We start from the raw sequence: 18021 nt of genomic DNA, 5'->3' as shown, positions 1-18021 counted from the left end.
ACCAAGATTTCAGATTTCAGTGCTACAGCGTCTGATCTGAAGCAACTCAAGCAGTCAGCCTAAGAATGTGAGCTTCCTAACATGGAGAATCGATCAAACACAACATGGAGAACAAAGGAGCCTCCTCTGAGAGGATGTGATATTTCCAGGCAGCTCACCTTCCAGCGTGTCAGCTGGTAATCCTCTTGTCAGCCCCCTGCTCTGCCAGACGAGCAGCCGGGGCTCACATTACCCAGCTAAGTGTTTTTAGGGAGCTGCGGTGCGTACAGGAGACGGACTAAAACAAAGAAAGCAGAGACCCGCCGGCAAACACACAAAGGTTAGGCTGCCAATTCAGAAGCAACTGCAAGCTGAGGAAATCCCGGAGGAAAAGTCGAAGCAGGAGAATCAGAGACAAGATTAGCGAGCGAGCACATCTGGGATGAAGCAATGCCAAGGAAACGAAATGGAGACGGAGCACGAGGAATCAAACAAACGGGAGGAGAGCGAATACGAGCGGAGAGACAAAGGCGGCACAATCAGAGAGGAAGAGACGACAGAAAAGACAGGGAGAGACACACACACACACACACCCACCAGCAGGGGGAGCTCTGCTTTACGTCATCAATCAGCTCGCTGAGCAGTGGAGGGGCTCGCTGCTTAAGTCATTATAACTGCGCTTTCTTCCCCAGTGACAATTGTGTCCTGCCAGTAACACTCACTGGGCTGCCTGGGTGACAGAATCTGCGGCAAGGACTTTTAGAGCTCATTTCGCTAAGAACTTCAGCTGTCTGTGATGTGCAGGGTCCAAGCCCCCATATGCCCCCCGAGAAACCAGAAGGGCCAAAGATGAGCTGACCGTTCAGTGCTGAAGGCCGACTGTGGAGTCTGTGCCTCACCAAACCGGTCCAAGTCAAGTCAAGTCAAGTTGGGGAGCAGGCACTGGTACAGGGCATCGCCGCACCCACCACACGATGAAACAACTCGGGACCCCGTCTGGCAACCCCCCAGGCAGACACAGTCCCACCTGCCAGAAATGACCCTCTGTCTGCTGCAGCCAGGTGTTACGTGGGCGACCCCTTGGTCCGGTCCAACATCTCCACTCATGTTAGACAAACTTTGACGACGGTTTAGAGGACACGGCTAGCATTCCTTCATGGCAAGGCCTCATTTCTAGATCTTGGGGACTGAATCAGTCTAATCACATGGGACATTTGGGAACCCCCAGGACGATTACGTGCAACGACTAATCCATGACCTCTTTGGTCAGTTTCTTGTCACCACACAATGTCCTTTAGTCCCACATCAATGGACCAGTGGGCACCTACTCCGCCTACCGAGCTGATAATCAGCGGACTAAATGCTCAAACTTAAATTAATGTCATTTATGAAATGCGTGGCAGAGGCACAGACGTATACGTGAAATGCAAACAAGGGAGTGTGTGCCAGTAGCTGCAGCATTCGGTGTAAGGCAGGAACCAGCCCTGGGCAGAGGGGCATGACTTTAAAACAAAGAACCCCACGAGGACTCGGGGAGAACACGAAAACGGCAGAATGACAGGAACTGGGCCGGGATTTGACCCCAACTCAATGGAGCTGTGAGGCATCACTAAGTCCCAAATACGTCACCGGCCATTTGACGTATGCTGCATTAGGGCCGACTCGGTGTGACGCCATTTGTCTTGGCAGTCGTCAGGTCACTTTGGGAATATAATCTGCATTACCAGGCGCTCACGGGCTCAGACGTTCATCATTGAGTAGCCAGTAAGCCATCTCTTCTAGTCCTTACATCAGGGGTCTCCTGGGGGGCCGCAGTGGGCTGCAGGTTTTCATTCTCACCCTTTCCTTAATTAGTGACCTGCTAATGAAGTTCTTTTGGATTCATTTTAATGGGCTTGTTTTTTAAGATTTCTTCCTTAAATGGCAGCCACACAGAAATGAGATGTGAAGTGAGGGGGCCAACAGAAGACCACCTAAGTCAGGGCCTCAGACTCCAAGCAGAGGCGCCGATTCTTGTCGTTAATTAAACTCGTTCTGTAATTCTGTGGCTTGTCGCTGCTCTCATTGTGCCACAGCAGACATTTTCACATGTGTTGCTTTTTTATTTACTTTTCAAAGAGCTCGGGGGTCCTGAGCAGATCAGCAGTCCTGAGACCCTCACCTTTCTTTATGTTCAGATATCGTATGATGGTCACAGTGTGCTGCTCCTGTTTTGTATCTCATCGTTGTTTGGCTGCTAATTAAGTTTAAAGAAACAATGGAAGGCTCCGAGTCTTCAAGAGCAAATCAATTCAAATGAATTCAACAAGAAGTGAATTAGCAGGTCACTCATTAAGAAAACCTGCAGCCGCTGCGGCCCCCCAGGACTGGAGTTTGAGATCCCTGATAGTACCACTCAGTACCTAAAGTGCATTCTGAGAAGCCCTCGGCATGGGCAATGCCAGCCCTGGACTAGTCAGAGTGCGACCGCACCGTCTGTGCCAACACCAGTTAGACATGATGAGAAGATTCGCACTGGGTCATTCTGGCCCCTCTGTGGGCTCTTCAGGGGGCACACCACGTCGGCGCCCATTCATTGGTCTAAATTGTCTGCAGCTCATTTTGTGTCGTGGGGTCTTAAATGCCAATTGCAGTAAAAAATGGTAATGGCAGAAAATCTCTTATTTCACTGCCCAAACGAGTATTTATGGCAGGATGACGGTGGTCATCGGCCCGCCGGACATACAGTAGCCCACTGCCCATGGGCACCTGTGAAGAGAACTGAAGTGAAATTCACAAGGAGAGCAGCAGCAGCAGCAGCTCGTATGTTTGCCTCCCAAGTGCACTTTTTATTAAAATATAAAGCTTTACTGATCGAGTACAATGAAACGACTCGCGCCCTGCGTCTCTGTGTGGTCTCTGTGTGGTCTCCTGGCACAGCAGGCCACCTGGTCCAGCGCTCGGAAGCTTCTCGATGCCCTTTCGACTGCATGTTGACCAGCTCTCACTCAGCCTCAGTAACCTCCTCATTCGGCTTCCCAAAGAGATGAAGGTCCCCCTGTGAATGACTTGCACCAATCATACACTCTACAGCAGGGGTCCCCAACTCCGGTCCCGGCGGACCACCGTGGTCTTCGTTCTAACTCTTAGTGACCTGATTTTTACTCGACTTGCTCTTGAATTCTCAGAAGCCTTTAATCGTTTCTTTTTCCTTAATTAGCCGCCAACACATGACCAGCAAACAATATCTGAACATAAAGAGAGACGAGTGCTGATCTGCTCGGGTCCACAAAACATCTGAAGAGTTCTGCTCTTAGAAAAGAGAAAATCGACAATTTCACAAATGTCTGCTGTTGCGCCGCGAGAGCAGCAACGAGCCACGGAATTCAAGAAATGAGTTGAATTAACGACGAGAATCAGCGCCGACTGGGTGGAGTGAAATGGGTTGGAGTTTGAGGCCCTGACTCAGGTGGTCTTCTGTTGGCCCCCTCACGTCACAATCCAGTTCTGTTTGGGTGCCATTTAAGGAAAGAAACGAAGAAATTCAGGGGAACAAATCTTTAAACAAGTCAACTAAAATTCATTCAAAAGAGTTAAGTGGCAGCAAAAACGGGTCACTAATTAGGAGCCCAAACCCTCAGCCTAAGCCTTTTCTTAATTAGTGACCCGACTTTGCTGCCAATTAACCCTTTGCCTTCATTTTAATTGATGCCCGACTTAAGACTCAGGCCCCTTAATTATTTCTTGTTTCCTTAAATGGCCACCAAACAATATTAAGACACAAAATGAACCAACAACCTGCGTCTGTCACACCATAACTGAAAATCAAGAAACGTTGATCTGCTCGGCTCACCAAAACATTCTGACTGAAAACTCAACAGGTTTGGAAGTGTCTGCCATGGCCGAATGGGCACCGTGGAATGAAATAAGAAAGTGAATGAAGGTTGGAGTTGGAGTTGCTCCTCTGTTGGCTCACTTCACATCAGATGTGTGTCGGGAATCAATTCAGCAGTCAGAGTCTCAAGAAAGGGAAACCGTGAATTAGCAGCACCAACTGGTCACCAGTTAAGAGAAGGGTTAGAATGAAAAGCTGCAGCCACGGGGGTCCTCCAGGACTGCTCTGCACTGAGAGGGAGACACTCGTCCCCAAACTGTTTGAATAAATCGGAGATGGCACGGCTCAAAAACGGAGTCAGAATGTGCTGCACAACACTGCTGCTCCGATTACCACAGAAGGAAGGGGAGAAGGAGCGGCCATCTCTACAAACGACGAGTTCACTTACAGCACGAGAACTCCTGCTCATAACGGAGCAGCCCTCGTATTACGTTACGCTGCAGAGGTTTCGGGGACACACAGGACTGAGCCACCCTCGTCACCTCCTCCGCTGTAGTGACACAGTCGGGTTTGTTCAACTCACTACTCGAGTGAATGGACGCCCTCGCCTCACCTCCGCTTTCTTTGGCTTGTATGGCTAACCACAAGGTGACCAGCCCTCATTCTGCCCGTGACTCACAAACTTCATCTGTTTTTATTTTAGGTCTAAGGCCTGGCACTGAGTACGGCCTCGGAGTCACTGCAGTGAAGAGCGATCGAGAGAGCATGCCAGCCACCATCAACGCGGCCACTGGTAAGTGTGTGACCTTGGCATGTATATGTTCTGTAATGTCAGTCAGTCATCGCCTAACCCGCTATATCCTAACACTGCTGGAGCCAATCCCAGCCAACACAGGGTGCAAGGCAGGAACAAAACCCCTGGACAGGGCACACACACACACCAAGCACACACCAGGGACAATCTAGGATCGCCAACTCACCCAACCTGCATGTCTTTGGACTGTGGGAGGAAACCCACGCAGACACGGGGAGAACATGCAGACTCCACACAGGGAGGGAGGACCAGGGAAGCGAACCCTTAAGGGTCTCCTAACTGCGAGGCAGCAGCGCTACCACTGTGCCACCGTGCCACCCTGTTCTGTAATGTTCCTCTGGTAATGACGATAGGGGACATTCAACTTCTCTCAACAGGACACCCTCCCTGTGCTTCCAAAACGTTATTAGGGGTCAGAAATTGTACTTTAAGAACACAAAGAATTTGATACGAGAGTCCAAATCAAGCCCCTCTTCAGATAGACCATCACTGGGGGGCACTTCACATCAGTGGCTCCTTTCTTTCCACCTCAAGGGCGGCCCTCTGACAAGCTTGTCTAAAGAGCCGAGTAGTGAGCCCCCGGATGCACTTGTGGCGGCTCGGGAGGAGTGGGTGCCAGTTATACTAGAAAGTCCGATCTGCCTACTGCAGCGCTGCGCCACATCAGCTTTATCCAACACACGGCGCCAGTGTGATGAAAGTCATGGAGGCTCTCGGCAGGTTGCTGCTAAACGCCAAGCAGTTCCTTAGTGACACCGTCACTGACGGCCAACACACCAGCATGCGACTCAAGGCCAGGCTGCAGTCCTGTGCCATGCTGTGCCATCACCTCCTGCCCTTTTTGCATTCCCTCTGCAGAACTGGACTCGCCAAGAGATCTGGAAGTGAGTGGGAAATCTGAAAACAGCCTGTCTCTGCGCTGGAAGAGGCCTCTGTCCAAGATCAACATCTACCGGCTGGCGTACGTGTCGGCGGACGGTAAGAGGCAGGAGGTGGAGGTACCGGCAGATGCCACCACGTACAGCCTGGGAGGTTTGGAATCCGGGATGCAGTACACCATCACGCTCACTGCAGAAAGAGGTCGCCAGAAGAGCAAACCAGCATCCATTACAGCTACGACAGGTGGGTGCCGCTCTCTATTACGCCTGGGGACGTTAACGGCATGGGCAACTGTTACTGTGGGTGGGCCTCAGCGGGGCACTTGAACCCCCGAAGTGTCGAGTGCACTCAACGAGATGTGCCCGTCTCCCCGTGTCTGCTTCAGTGCAGTGGGTTGGGGAACACGAGGCGCGTTGCTCGCCCGCTTCATGCCGCTGTGATGTTCTGATTTCTGTTTCAGCCTTCATCTACAGAACTGAGGATGCCATCCCTGTGTTTGGGTACGGAATGGTCCGATCTTTGGAGCACGCGTGGCACAGGAAGCCCAACTCTAACCTTGTGTTTTGATTTCAGGTCTCAACTCTTTTGTGCGAGATCGACTCTGATCGGCCCCGTGCGGGGAGTGAGCTGTGCCACCTGACACAAAGCAGCAAGGCCGGTCGGTCTTTGGGGCCTCTGCTGTGGCACACACACACCCCCCACCCCATACGCCCCACTAGCTTGTCTTCTCTTGACACAACTGTAGTTTCTGTGTCCGTAAGCTCGCAACATACAGCGCAGTGCGCCTTCGATGTGCTCGGCCTTCACAGGGATAGCGAAACAAAAGTCAAGCTTCTTCCCCCTCTGTGAGGTGCCAAGTTTGAAGCACGGTGTGGCAAAGTGCCACAGAGCCAAGCAAAGCAAGCATCCGAGGCCATCCCGCAGCATACAAAGCCAAGGAAAAACAAATTCTATACTTGAATGGCGTCTGGCAGCAGTTACCGGATAACATGCTGCTTGAAAGCGAATCCGTCTCGAGGGAAACACAAACATGACTTTGAATAAATCCCTGTTAGGGTTTCAACTGGAAGCTCACTTCGCTGCCAAGCGCAGAGCCGAATGCCATTGTGCACAATGCTGATTCATGTGATAATTGTTAAAGTGTGCCCCCCGCCCCAAGCCCGATGAACACGTCTTTGTGTGCCAGCCCATCACCTCTGAAATGAGCGGCACAACGTGCGGCTCGCACGGCAATGGACAGGCCCGAGACATTCGGCAGGTGGCACTTACCAGCCATGTCACTCAAGTGTGCTCTCGGCTTCATCTACACGTCACTCGTCACATTCCTCTTGCCCAGCCAGGAGGTGATGAGAGACAGCACACCCTGACCCCACAGCCCTCATCCCCCTCGCCGCTAACAAAGCTCTCCTTCATTTCAATCTGTCTCCATAGCTTCATACCTGCAGTATTTAGCAGATTCGGCCCCCGAGGTCACGACACGCTTTAAAACGTTTGTACAAGTGAAAGACCCCGACAGCTCGGGGATGCAGGAGGACTCGGCTCCGGACGCGACTCGGCCCATGTGGAGCACAGACAGCCCTGGCACATATGGTAGCCGTACAGTAACTTATAGAGTGATCCCCGAAGAGAGGGGTCCCGTGGAGGCCCACCCGCAAGGCAATGTCTCGGCCTCTCCGTACGGGACAAGACTTCCAGCAAACACGACTGAGCCGAGCAGCAGGTCACCTGAAGCAGCAGCCTCTACAGGTAATTCATGCTTTATGGGCTGCGCGTCAGCCATCATGCTTCTCTTGTCCACCTCGCACCGGGGCCAGCATTGCTTTACTTATGCCAGTCCAAATTGGAAAGACACGCACAGGTTGCTACTCGCTTTATCATCAGCAGATGTGGCACATATGAGAAATATTTAGGGTATGGAAGCTAAAACATACGACAGATAAAAGTGCAGTACGATTCTGTATAAAAGAAAGAAAAAAAGAAAAACCATAAATGGCTACTCGTTGGTTTGGCAGGAGGCCAACTGCTCCGAGGAGCTCAGGAGTGAACATCGGCAGCACAAGCATGCGTGTAACGTGATATGAGCCCCGCAGCATGGCACGTATCTAACCTGAAGTATGGAATGAACTCCGGCTACTGGGAGGCGGGCATGCGGCATGGCAGCACACTGCTTCACCCTCCTGGCTGTCTGGGCGGCCCCCCAGCCCATTTTATGGGCCTCCGCTTGGTGCGCCACTGGCTTGGTGCGCGTGTGACCGACCGGCCCGGCCTGCTTAACGCACCCCAATAACGAAGGCGGAGGAATCGGTTCGATTTATGGGCAGACATTTAACACGAGCGAGCTCTTCATCACAGCATGCGTAGGCGGCCGTGAGCCCAGCCTGAAGGCACAGCATGACTTACACGGGGTCTTCGGGGGCATCGCACCCCTCCTGATGTGGCTGGTGTCACCAGACAGGCCTGACAATGGAGCCGGTGACGTGAGTAAGGTCTTCATTCGGTGGCAGTATCGTCACATCCTACAATCATCTATGCAGAGGCGAGCAAGTGAAGAACTAAAAACTCTGCGTCTCCATTGTCAGGCGACCACCTCGGGCCCCCCGCTCAGTCCATCACCTGTGCATGCAGCTCGACCGGCGCATGGCTTCTTCATCCTCTGAAGAGCACTGTATACATCTGATCCTCGGACTATACAGAGCCTTCAGATATTAATGGCTCAGCGACGGCCATTAATGTACAAGCAGCACGGCCTGCCTGCCTGCCTGCCTGCCTGCCCACCTCCATGAAGCAGGAGGACGCGGTCCCGCAAAGCCACCCGAGTTGCCATTCATGCCCAGTGCTGGCTCCCCCTGGCTGAGAGTTCTCCATTATTTTAACCATCTGATTGTACTTCTGTTTAGCCTCTGAATCTGCTGCGCCATCTGTGGAGTCGGCCGCCACTCGTTTTACAGAGCGCCCATTCCTGGCCCACTCGACGACTCCACACTTTGCTTTCACAGCAGAAATGCCATCCTCCACGGCGACCCCTAGGCTGCCCACTATGCCCCCTACAGGTTGGCTCAGCAATATCTCAGTCACAAGGGTGTCCGACACGGACCTGAGCCTACAGTGGATGGCACACGGCGGGCCATTCACCAGTTTCGCCATCACCGTGAGAGACGTAGCGCTGTCCACCCTGACCGCCTCGGAGTTAGTGGCGGGAGACGCTCGACGTGCTGACGTAGGCGCCCTGTCACCAGGTACACTTTATGAGGTTGCGCTGCAAGGAGAGGTGGACGGACGGCGGTCAAATGCCATCAAGACTCTGGTCACCACAGGTATACCATCCAAACCATTGACTGTCTGCTCACTGCCAGTGCCTTGCCGCCTGTTTGTTGAGGGAAGGAATGAATTTCTAATCAAAGTGGGATGCCTGTGCCAGTGCATGTCCTGAACACGAACGCCAAGCGATGTACCAGCAAGTGCATGTCGTCCTCTCCCTGCCCAAGAGCAGGTTGGGACTGCGCATGAGAAGCATGAGAGCGGCCGACGCTGACCACCCAGGGTCTGGTCAGATACAAGGCGCACTGCAGGCCTCCTCAGGACACAGTCGGCCGCATGACCAAGTGGGCGAGGGGGGGGGCATGGTGACCATTAACACAAACCTCCTGAGGGGCCAGCGGTGCTCTTCTGTCGGCCAGTTGGCTCTTAACCGTACGTTTCTGTCCCCGTCAGCTGTTTGCTGTCCCGCTCTTGACGTAACTGAGCAAAGCTGCTGGCAGAGCAACGCCATTCCCGTGGGCCGACGTGATCTCTCGGAGCGACTCTGCCAATTCTAACGGACGTGTCTTTGTTATCCAGAGGCAGAGCCTGCGCTGGGCGCCTTAACCGTCTCAGGTGTTAGCTGGGACCGCTTCAGCCTCTCTTGGACAGCCGCTGATGGAGCCTTCGACCGCTTCACACTTGAAGTTGCAGATCGGGACAATCGGTCTGTGCCACACAATCACAGTGTGGCGGGTGATGTGCGTGGCCACAGTGTCACCGATGTTAACGCTGCTACCACATACAGGGTGACCCTTGTCGGGTTTTCAAATGGCTCCTCCTCAGGACCAGTTTATGCCACGGCTAGCACAGGTATTTCCAGTCTGCTCCGACTCCTGCCTTCTCTCTTTTGATTTCCTCCCCTCTTCCTGGGGTTCTTTTTTTTTTTTGTTTGTTTCTCGTTTTTTCCAGAAAGTCCTGTTGTGTCAAGCAGCGGCCGCAGCATCAACTTGAAACTCCTTCCATCGCACGGTTCATGCCAAGGCCCACGCACCCAGGCTGATTTCCGATTGTTCCTTTAATAACGCCTACTTGTCTCACCTTCCAGCCACTGTGGTCCCACCTTCATGACTCTAACCAGCAAGCCAGCAGCTCGCGGCCCTTTCGAGTGCATGAGGTCTGTTTTACCCATTAAGTGCATCTTGGTGAGTTCCTGTTGTCCTGCAGAGATTGCAAAACCATCCATTCACCTACCAGTCTGTATGTGTCAGGGTCTCGTGTGGCCCTTCTACCTTCAATTAATACGCCTGACCTCCGTGTGTGTCAAACTGACGCTTTCTCCCTAATGCCAGCTCTTTCTGACTCTCGCCCTCCGCTCTGTTTCGAGGGCATTTAAAAGGGCCAGGTGGCAGATGCCGTGGTGCTTTGATGATGGCGACGCTCGACCTAAAGCAAAGGAAGCACAAGCAGGCAGTCGGCAAGCCCGAGCGAGACGCGCAGGATTACCATTCACTGAAACACGCGTCGCTTCTGGTGAAACAGTCACACCCATACCCGACTGAAGAAGAACAGCGCTGGCTGTGCTGTGTGTCATCGCCTCTCCTCGAGCGTCACACGTTATGCCCTGGGAGGGCCACAGACCGCTTGTTCTGCCCTTTTTTAACGTGGGGATTTCTGCCATTTTACACCTGGCATGAGCCCACTCAGTCTCGCCACACAAACGTCCCTCGATCGCTGCAACAACTGTCGTGAAAAATCAGCGAGAAGGCTGGAGTGTAGGCTGAGCAGCACAGGATAACGAGACGAGACGGCGCAAAAACGTGTCACGCCGTCAGTAACCGCGTACGTCCACGAGAAGCAACTCGTTTCATTCCTGCAACTCGTCAAGCGATTTTCAGCAAAGCTCAATTAGGTGTAATAAAGCTTGTGAAGACAGGACGTCTGCGGCGGGCACGGCTCTGTCAGGCACTGCGTATCGGTGGCGCGGCACCAACGGAATGCACAGATGGGAACAATTCAGTCAACTGATTTTGGTCATTAGGCTCACTTGACTGATTTGTTTGTTTGGGTAGCAGTTCAGTCGCTTACCCAGCTCCATAATTAAAGCGGATGTTCTCTCATCAAAAATACATTTAGCAATTACTATGCTGATGTCCCAAAGTGAGTTACCTTACAACACTCTGAGGGTCAAAGGTGAGCTGCAGTGCCTCATCTGTGCTGCCTCCTGCTGAGGCGTCCCCAAGGCTTGTGCTGCTCTTCACTGCAATCGTTCATCTCGGTGGCCTGTAGAAGAAAATGAGAATTAGGGTCACAGTAAAATGACACACACACGGGCACACACGACCCTTAAAAACACTGTCACAACGCCTGTGGGCTAAAGGCACCTCACTCCCCTCCTGTCACCAAGATCGCTGTCCTCATCATCATCATCATCATCATCATTCCCTCCATCTGTTATATTATTCCTGCGTTGTTCTGAAAACTCCACCAATTAACACGCAGACATTAGGATTTGAAGAGCTGGGCTGACAGCTCACAGAAGTGGAACGTCACTCATGTCACATGTCACAAAGCCAGCGACCAGCCACTCACCAGAGTTTAATACCTGGCAGGCTTGAGTGGGCGCCGCTTTCTTGGTTCACTCTAGGAGCCGATGACCCCCCAGATCTGCACACAAACCCCAAACAGCACGTTTCACCACGTGAGGTGCCGTCGTCACAAATGGTCGGCCACAGGGGAAGTCTGCAATTCCATGCATCTGCTTTGTCCCCGAAATGCCATTGTGACATCAGCACAGCCCAGTCCGCAGCCTCATCCTGCCTCACATGTGGCACAGTTGGCAATGTCCACCCGGTCTCTGGAGGCAAAGTTGCCAGAGCGTGGACTGAGGAGCACCTGTGTGACTGCAGGCCAAGGTGCACAGCTGCCCTAAACACAGCACTAATGCCCACCATGTGCAGCCCTCTGGCATCAAGTCTGAGCTCCATGTCACTTGTGTTTTTGGGGTTTTTATATTTCTTTCTTAGCATGAGGGGCGTTTCCCACTGACCCCAAGTGTACAGCTTTGACCAATCGTGTGCCCATATGCGGTACACGAGGTGAGCCCCAAAAATAACCAGCCGTCTACACTTAGGGTTAGCTCTGTAGCCCCCCTCATGATCTCCACGCCGCTCCAGACGGATCTCCCACCAACTGAAACAGAGCTGGAGGGCTTCATGCTTGAGGCCCGCGCTTCTGTCTTCACTTCCTCCATTGAAGAAGAAAAACGTCTTCTCTGCAGGTCACTTTAGATATTCAGGAACAAGTAAAGCAGCACGGGGAGCTACACTGGGCGGATGGGGAGGATGATCGAGGGAGGACAGGAAGGTTTGTCAGTCAAAAACCGCTTCATGGAAAAGGAGAAAACTCACGAGAAATGTCCTGTTGATTCGCTGCTTGATTTTTACATCTGACGTTAGAGCGGCAACTCGTGTAGCGATTGTCGTGCAAATACTGAGTGGGCCGCTCACAGGATACATCTGGCCGAGGGGATACAGTGCTGCCGGCCCACCCACCTACCTACCTTCAGAGGGTGCCCCGGGAAAGCCCAGGGTCTCACCTCGTATTCGTGTCACTCTGGATTCGGAGTTCATCCATCCATCCATTAGCCAACCCGCTGAATCCAAACACAGGGTCACGGGGGTCTGCTGGAGCCAATCCTGGGCAGGGTACCAACCCACCGCAGTGTATTCGGATTTATTTTTTTAATTTATTATTATTCATATTTATTTATTTATTATTATTCGTATTTATCCATCCATTATCCAACTCTCTATATCCTAACTACAGGGTCACAGGGGTCTGCTGGAGCCAATCCCAGCCAACACAGGGTGCAAGGCAGGAAACAAACACCGGGCAGGGTGCCAGCCCACCACAGGGCACACACACACGGGACAATTCAGGACCACCAATGCACCTAACCTGCATGTCTTTGGACTGTGGGAGGAAACCGGAGTACCCGGGTCTCCTAACTGCGAGGCAGCAGTGCTACCCACTGCGCCACTGTGCCACCACATTCGTATTTATTTAATCTATTTTTGTGTCTCACCTCGTATTCGTGTCATTCTGTATTCAGATTTTTTTTTTTTTATTTATTATTATTATTATTCGTATTTATGTATTAGATAGATATGTGAAAGGCGCTATATAATGATAGATAGATAGATAGGTACTTTATTAATCCCAAGGGATAATTCCCACACTCCAGCAGCAGCATACTGATAAAGAACAATATTAAATTAAAGAGTGAGAACAATGCAGGTACATATTATTATTCATATTTTATTTATTATTATTCGTATTTATTTATTGTATTTTTGTGTCTCACCTCGTATTCGTGTCACTCTGTACTCAAGCCTGAAAATGAATTGTTAACAAATGGAAAATAACTCAAAATGTAGAAAATGCTAAATCCTCACACCCCAAACTAAATGGGATTTCGTGCCCGTACCGTCCCAGGGCATCATCCCAGCCACAAGCACCTTCTTGTTCCGTGCCGCTCCCCAATCCAAGGGGATGATGTCTCTCAGGCAAATTCATTTCTAAAGATCGGCAAATCTTTATTTTGCATAAAAGCTTTGGCAGCAAGCACTGAACTGAAATACCAATGCAAATTGACAAAAGTAAATCAATAATAAAATCTCAGATTACAAGAACGTAACGAAGGTGACAGCTGTAAAAAGGTAAATACACCTGGAGGCCGACTGGCAGCGACACCTGATCCCACTGGCACAGTTAAGCCACGTGCAGTCGACACTGCTTGTCGCCATAAGCAGTCCGCGCCATCTCCTAAAGGGCACTATATTATATACGGGTACAGCATGCGGCTGTGCCAGCTAGTGACGTAGGCGAGACAGAGGGAGGTTACTTGGCAGACGCGCAGTGTTCATTAGACTAACAGTATTAGCGCGCCATGCCTACCCACTGATCACCTGGCACTTTGAGACCGCTGCAGTGAATGGGCATGCACAGCTACCCCTCGCATGAGGCTCTGTCATCTGCCACCTTCTCGCTTTGCTGTTGAAGCCACACTTTCCAGTAACCGACCTTCTCAGCTGCTCGCTTGGACACGCTGTTTGTTGTTTTCTGAGGGTCCGCACCTTGGCAGTCTGTTGGTTAAGAGGGCCAGCTGACCCAAGAGTGCGACCCGTCCCCTTCACTTTATGTCCTTTATATTCTTCTCTTGTCTCTCTTTTTAGAAATGTTTTGCTCGGTTCATTCTCTGTGTGTTTGGTTTTCTTAAGATGCCCTCACCAGAGGGTGGGCAGTGTCGCTCCTGGAGGGCCGCAGTGCAGGCTGCAGGTTTTTGTTTCTCGGTGGGAGGTGAAGCCCTCGCTGCTCAGGTGACATTTTGATGCTTCACTTGTTAAGGTTCGCCCCCCTTAATTGCTTATTTCAATCTTAAAGAGCTGCACTCGCCGTCTTAATGGCTGCTTATTAGCAGTCAGAAGTGTCCATCGGTGTGTTCATCATGCCAGCACTGCGGGATCGAATAATAAAACAATTAATAGAAAAGGTGACCGACTGAAAAGGATCCGTTTTAATCTTCAAATCGTTTGGATGAGATCCTTGGAAAGGAAAAAAATGGACGACATAAGAAGCTGACATCTCAGACTAGCAAGCCCTAAAATCAAAGAAGGTCTGAGATTGGGTTGGAATGAAAACCTGCAGGCACTGCAGCCCCCCAGGACCGACACTGCCCACCCCTGCCCTACCCAGGGCGTGTAAAGGACTTATTTATGTCATTTTGTATTGCTGTTTTTCTTTCTGTGATGATTTTATTGCTTAGATCCTGAATTTGGAGGTTAATTGAATCTGTTAAGATAAGAAAATCAAAATAGCCGTCCTATTAAAAAGGGCAACGATCGGGCAATAAGCAGGTGGCGTACCACAAAATAAGAAAGCAGCTCACTGCCAATGTGTCATCTTTTATAAATGTGTAAACATGCACCTTCAGCATGGAGAAGGCGCTATATCAGTCCAATGTGTTCTTATCAGTAGCAGCATTAGAACTTTGTGGTACCCAGTGAGTCAGAAAAACAAACCAAGACTGTGCACTCGTGCCAGGTGGGTGCCCGTTCACCCGGCACTAAGAATTATTCTCTCTTTCTTCAGCCCCAGAGCCCGACGTCACCGCTCTCTTTGTATCTAACATAACTTCCGACAGCTTCACTGTCTCGTGGAATGCGACGCCCGGCCACTTTGAAGGATTTGTGCTCGAGCTTATAGACTCCAGCAGGCTACTGGAGCCGGCAGAGTACAACGTGTCGGGCAGCAGGCTGTCTCTTGACATCACAGGGCTGAGTGCCAGCACTGACTACATAGTCTACCTCTACGGGGTCACCCCCAGCGGACAAATCCCAGCCATTAGTGCTGCGGCAACTACAGGTACCTACCTACCCACCTACTTACCTACTTACCTACCCACCTGTCTGTCAAACGCACCAGCGCCACTACACGTCAAGCCCGCAGAGCCGACAGTAATTACGATTTGCTCTGAAGGGATCTGGAAAGGGTTCAGTGAATTTCAAAGGCTTCATCAGCAGACAGGCCTGAACCCCTCACTGTTTGCACTCGTAAATTGAGGGCTTTTGTGGCTTGGCTTTGTTACACAGCGGCTCGGCTCACACAGGTGTTCCTTTGAACCTTCACCGCTGACAGCTGAGCCCCCTTTTGTTTCACACACACACACACACACACACACACACAGAGCTGGTCTCTCACCTTCCAGATCCAGGTAGCTGTTAGCTCAATGGCTGCTGAAGTCTGGCCTCACATTAGAAATACAAAACAAGTCTGAAATGAATCGACTTCAGTCTGGCGATGACGTTGCACCTTCCTCTCTGACTGAGCAACTTCGCCGCATTTCACTGGCAAACAGCTTTGTGTTCTGTCCCAGTCCAAATAGCCAAAGCAAAGCACACATTCACTTTTCACGTCTGGGACACAACATGGCGCTTGGCATTGCTGCACTGGGGAGGAGGGCCCGTTGGATTTCGTCAGTCAACACGTAACCTCTCTTCTCTCCTGTAGCCGCAGAACCTGACCTGGGCAGGCTATCTGCACGTAACGCCTCCTCGCAGAGCATAATGTTGTCCTGGACAGCCCGGGAGAAAGCCTTCGACACATTTACCTTAGAAATTAGAGAGACGGACGCGGCCTCGCAGCCGGCCATGTACACCGTGTCCGGTTCGGAGCGCGCCGTGCTGATCCCTGGTCTCAAAGAGGCCACTCGGTACGACTTCACCTTGTATGGCGGCTCGGACGACGTGCTAACGGCACCTTTAACTGTGTCGGCCACCACAGGTACAGTATGCAGGGCTTTCTACTTATGCCGAGGGTCGCCTAGTGAGTCAGGGCTACGTCACTCATTCCAGAAGGGCACTCGCAGGCTCGCTGCCTGTTAGGTTACGGCCGGACTCCTCGATTGGGTCCATAGTTACTGAGTGGCAAAGAATTGGTCCAAAACTTACTACCCCGATTGTGAAGTTTGTGAACACGGAGCCCACCCTGACATGCGCCAGCTAAGGCACGACCCACAGTGTCGATGAGCAGCGAATACGCAGCCACGTAACTCTGAACACGACTCCGGGAAAGCGACGCCATTCTGATTTGTCTTACGATACGTGACACAGATGTGACGTTTTAGTGGGGTGGACACACGCAGTCCATTAATTTACCTTCCATTTAGACCAGAGGTCACCAGCTCCGATCCTGGGGGTCTTCATTCGGACCCCCGGTTTGTCTTGCTCATTCACTTCTTGTTTCATTCCTTTCCTTAAATGGCACCCAAACAGCAACATTTATTTATATGGCACATTTTCATACAAACAGTAGCTCAAAGTGTTTAAACAGAACTGAGATGTGAAGTGAGGGTCCAACAGAAGACCACCTAAGTCGGGGTCTCCTACCAGCTACTTGGTGTTGTTAATTCAACTGGTTTCTTTAATTCCGTGGCTTGCTGCTGCTCTCGTGGCGCGTCAGCAGACATTTCTGAAAGTCTTTACTAAGAGCGCCGAGGACCTGAGCAGATCGGCCTTCCTACGACTTCCGTCGTTCTTTATTTTCAGACGTCGTACGGTGGACACCAGTAGTTTTGGCTCATTTGGCTGCTAATTAAGGAAAAAGAAACAATGGAGGGGTCTGAGGCTTCAAGAGCAAATCAAATCAAATCAATTCACAAGAAGTGAATTAGCAGCACAAACGGGTCACTCGTTAAGAACAGAGTGACAATGAAAACCTGCAGCCCCGGTGGTCTTCCAATTTAGACCAGACGTCTGCCCCACACTGTCCCTCTGCTGGGCTTTTCAAACAGGCTCCTCACCTCCAATGTCTGCCTTCCTTGACCTTTGCTTGGCTCTTTAACTTTGCCTGAGTTTACATGAACTGCGCTCGTTTCTAAGCTGACCTTTAACCCCACATTTTCAAATTTTTAGTTTTTTCTGCTCAGCTAATGACCACCTTTCACCACACTTTGGCCTTTAGCCTCCTTTTTCCAAACACAACCTTTAATTGCCGCACGTCATCAGCTGGCGTCACCGTTTAAACGTGACAGAGTCAAATGGGGATTCACGGAGAATGTGGACGAGCAGGCAAAGATCCGTAGTGGGCAGGCCCGAGAGGGCAGTGAGTGACATGACACACACCCTCAGGACTGGCATACAGCGTGGATTTGGATGTTCAAAGGAAAATTCTTTTGAGCTTTATCTTTGCCTTTAAAGATTTCTCTAAGTGAATGTCCTAACCAGAAACATGAATCTATGGGTCCATGGAGAAGAGACAATTGTGATTGTTAGGACATGTGATGTTGTCAACAGATCAGCCTACTGAAGTCGCTCTCCTCTGGACTTCTATGTCTTCATGGACCTAAAACTGCACCCAGGACTCCAGACGAGGCCTCACCAGTGTGTCATAAAGCCTGAGCAGAACCTCACATCAAGGCGCTATATGACCTGACAGTCTGTTAGCCTTCTTAATGGCTTCTGTCTGGAAGTCGATAGCTTAGAGTCCACTACGACTCCAAACTCCTTCTCATAAGGCGTACTTTTGATTTTCCTTCCTACACGTAACTCTTTACATGTACTGACACTCGCTTTCATTGTCCACAAATCTGCCCGAGCCTGCCTGCCTCCTGTGACGAGTCAACAGAGTCTCGATTATCTGTCAATCCACCTGTCTTGGTGTCATCTGCACCAGCTTGTTACTTATTCTCCTGTCCAAATCATTTAAAAAATATATTCAAGATAGCAGCGGCCCCCAC

The 18021-nt window shown here is 51.1% G+C and overlaps 1 protein-coding gene across 2 annotated transcripts in view; it reads left to right on the top strand.

The window, feature by feature from the left end:
• LOC120542391 (tenascin-like) overlaps nucleotides 1-18021 on the top strand; it is a 52585-nt gene that overhangs the window by 19840 nt on the left and 14724 nt on the right. Inside the window, exons 9-15 of one of the 2 annotated variants that reach the window (XM_039774829.1) lie at nucleotides 4497-4586; nucleotides 5466-5729; nucleotides 6918-7232; nucleotides 8384-8800; nucleotides 9324-9596; nucleotides 14877-15149; nucleotides 15795-16067. In XM_039774829.1, the coding sequence (XP_039630763.1) occupies nucleotides 4497-4586; nucleotides 5466-5729; nucleotides 6918-7232; nucleotides 8384-8800; nucleotides 9324-9596; nucleotides 14877-15149; nucleotides 15795-16067 (1905 nt within the window). The remainder of the gene's footprint in view (nucleotides 1-4496; nucleotides 4587-5465; nucleotides 5730-6917; nucleotides 7233-8383; nucleotides 8801-9323; nucleotides 9597-14876; nucleotides 15150-15794; nucleotides 16068-18021) is intronic. The other variant, XM_039774830.1, reaches the window with a different exon arrangement.

This window comes from Polypterus senegalus, chromosome 13 (assembly GCF_016835505.1).
Source record: "Polypterus senegalus isolate Bchr_013 chromosome 13, ASM1683550v1, whole genome shotgun sequence".
In the NCBI taxonomy this organism is placed as follows: Eukaryota; Metazoa; Chordata; class Cladistia; order Polypteriformes; family Polypteridae; genus Polypterus; species Polypterus senegalus.
This window is presented reverse-complemented; position numbering and strand designations above follow the sequence as displayed.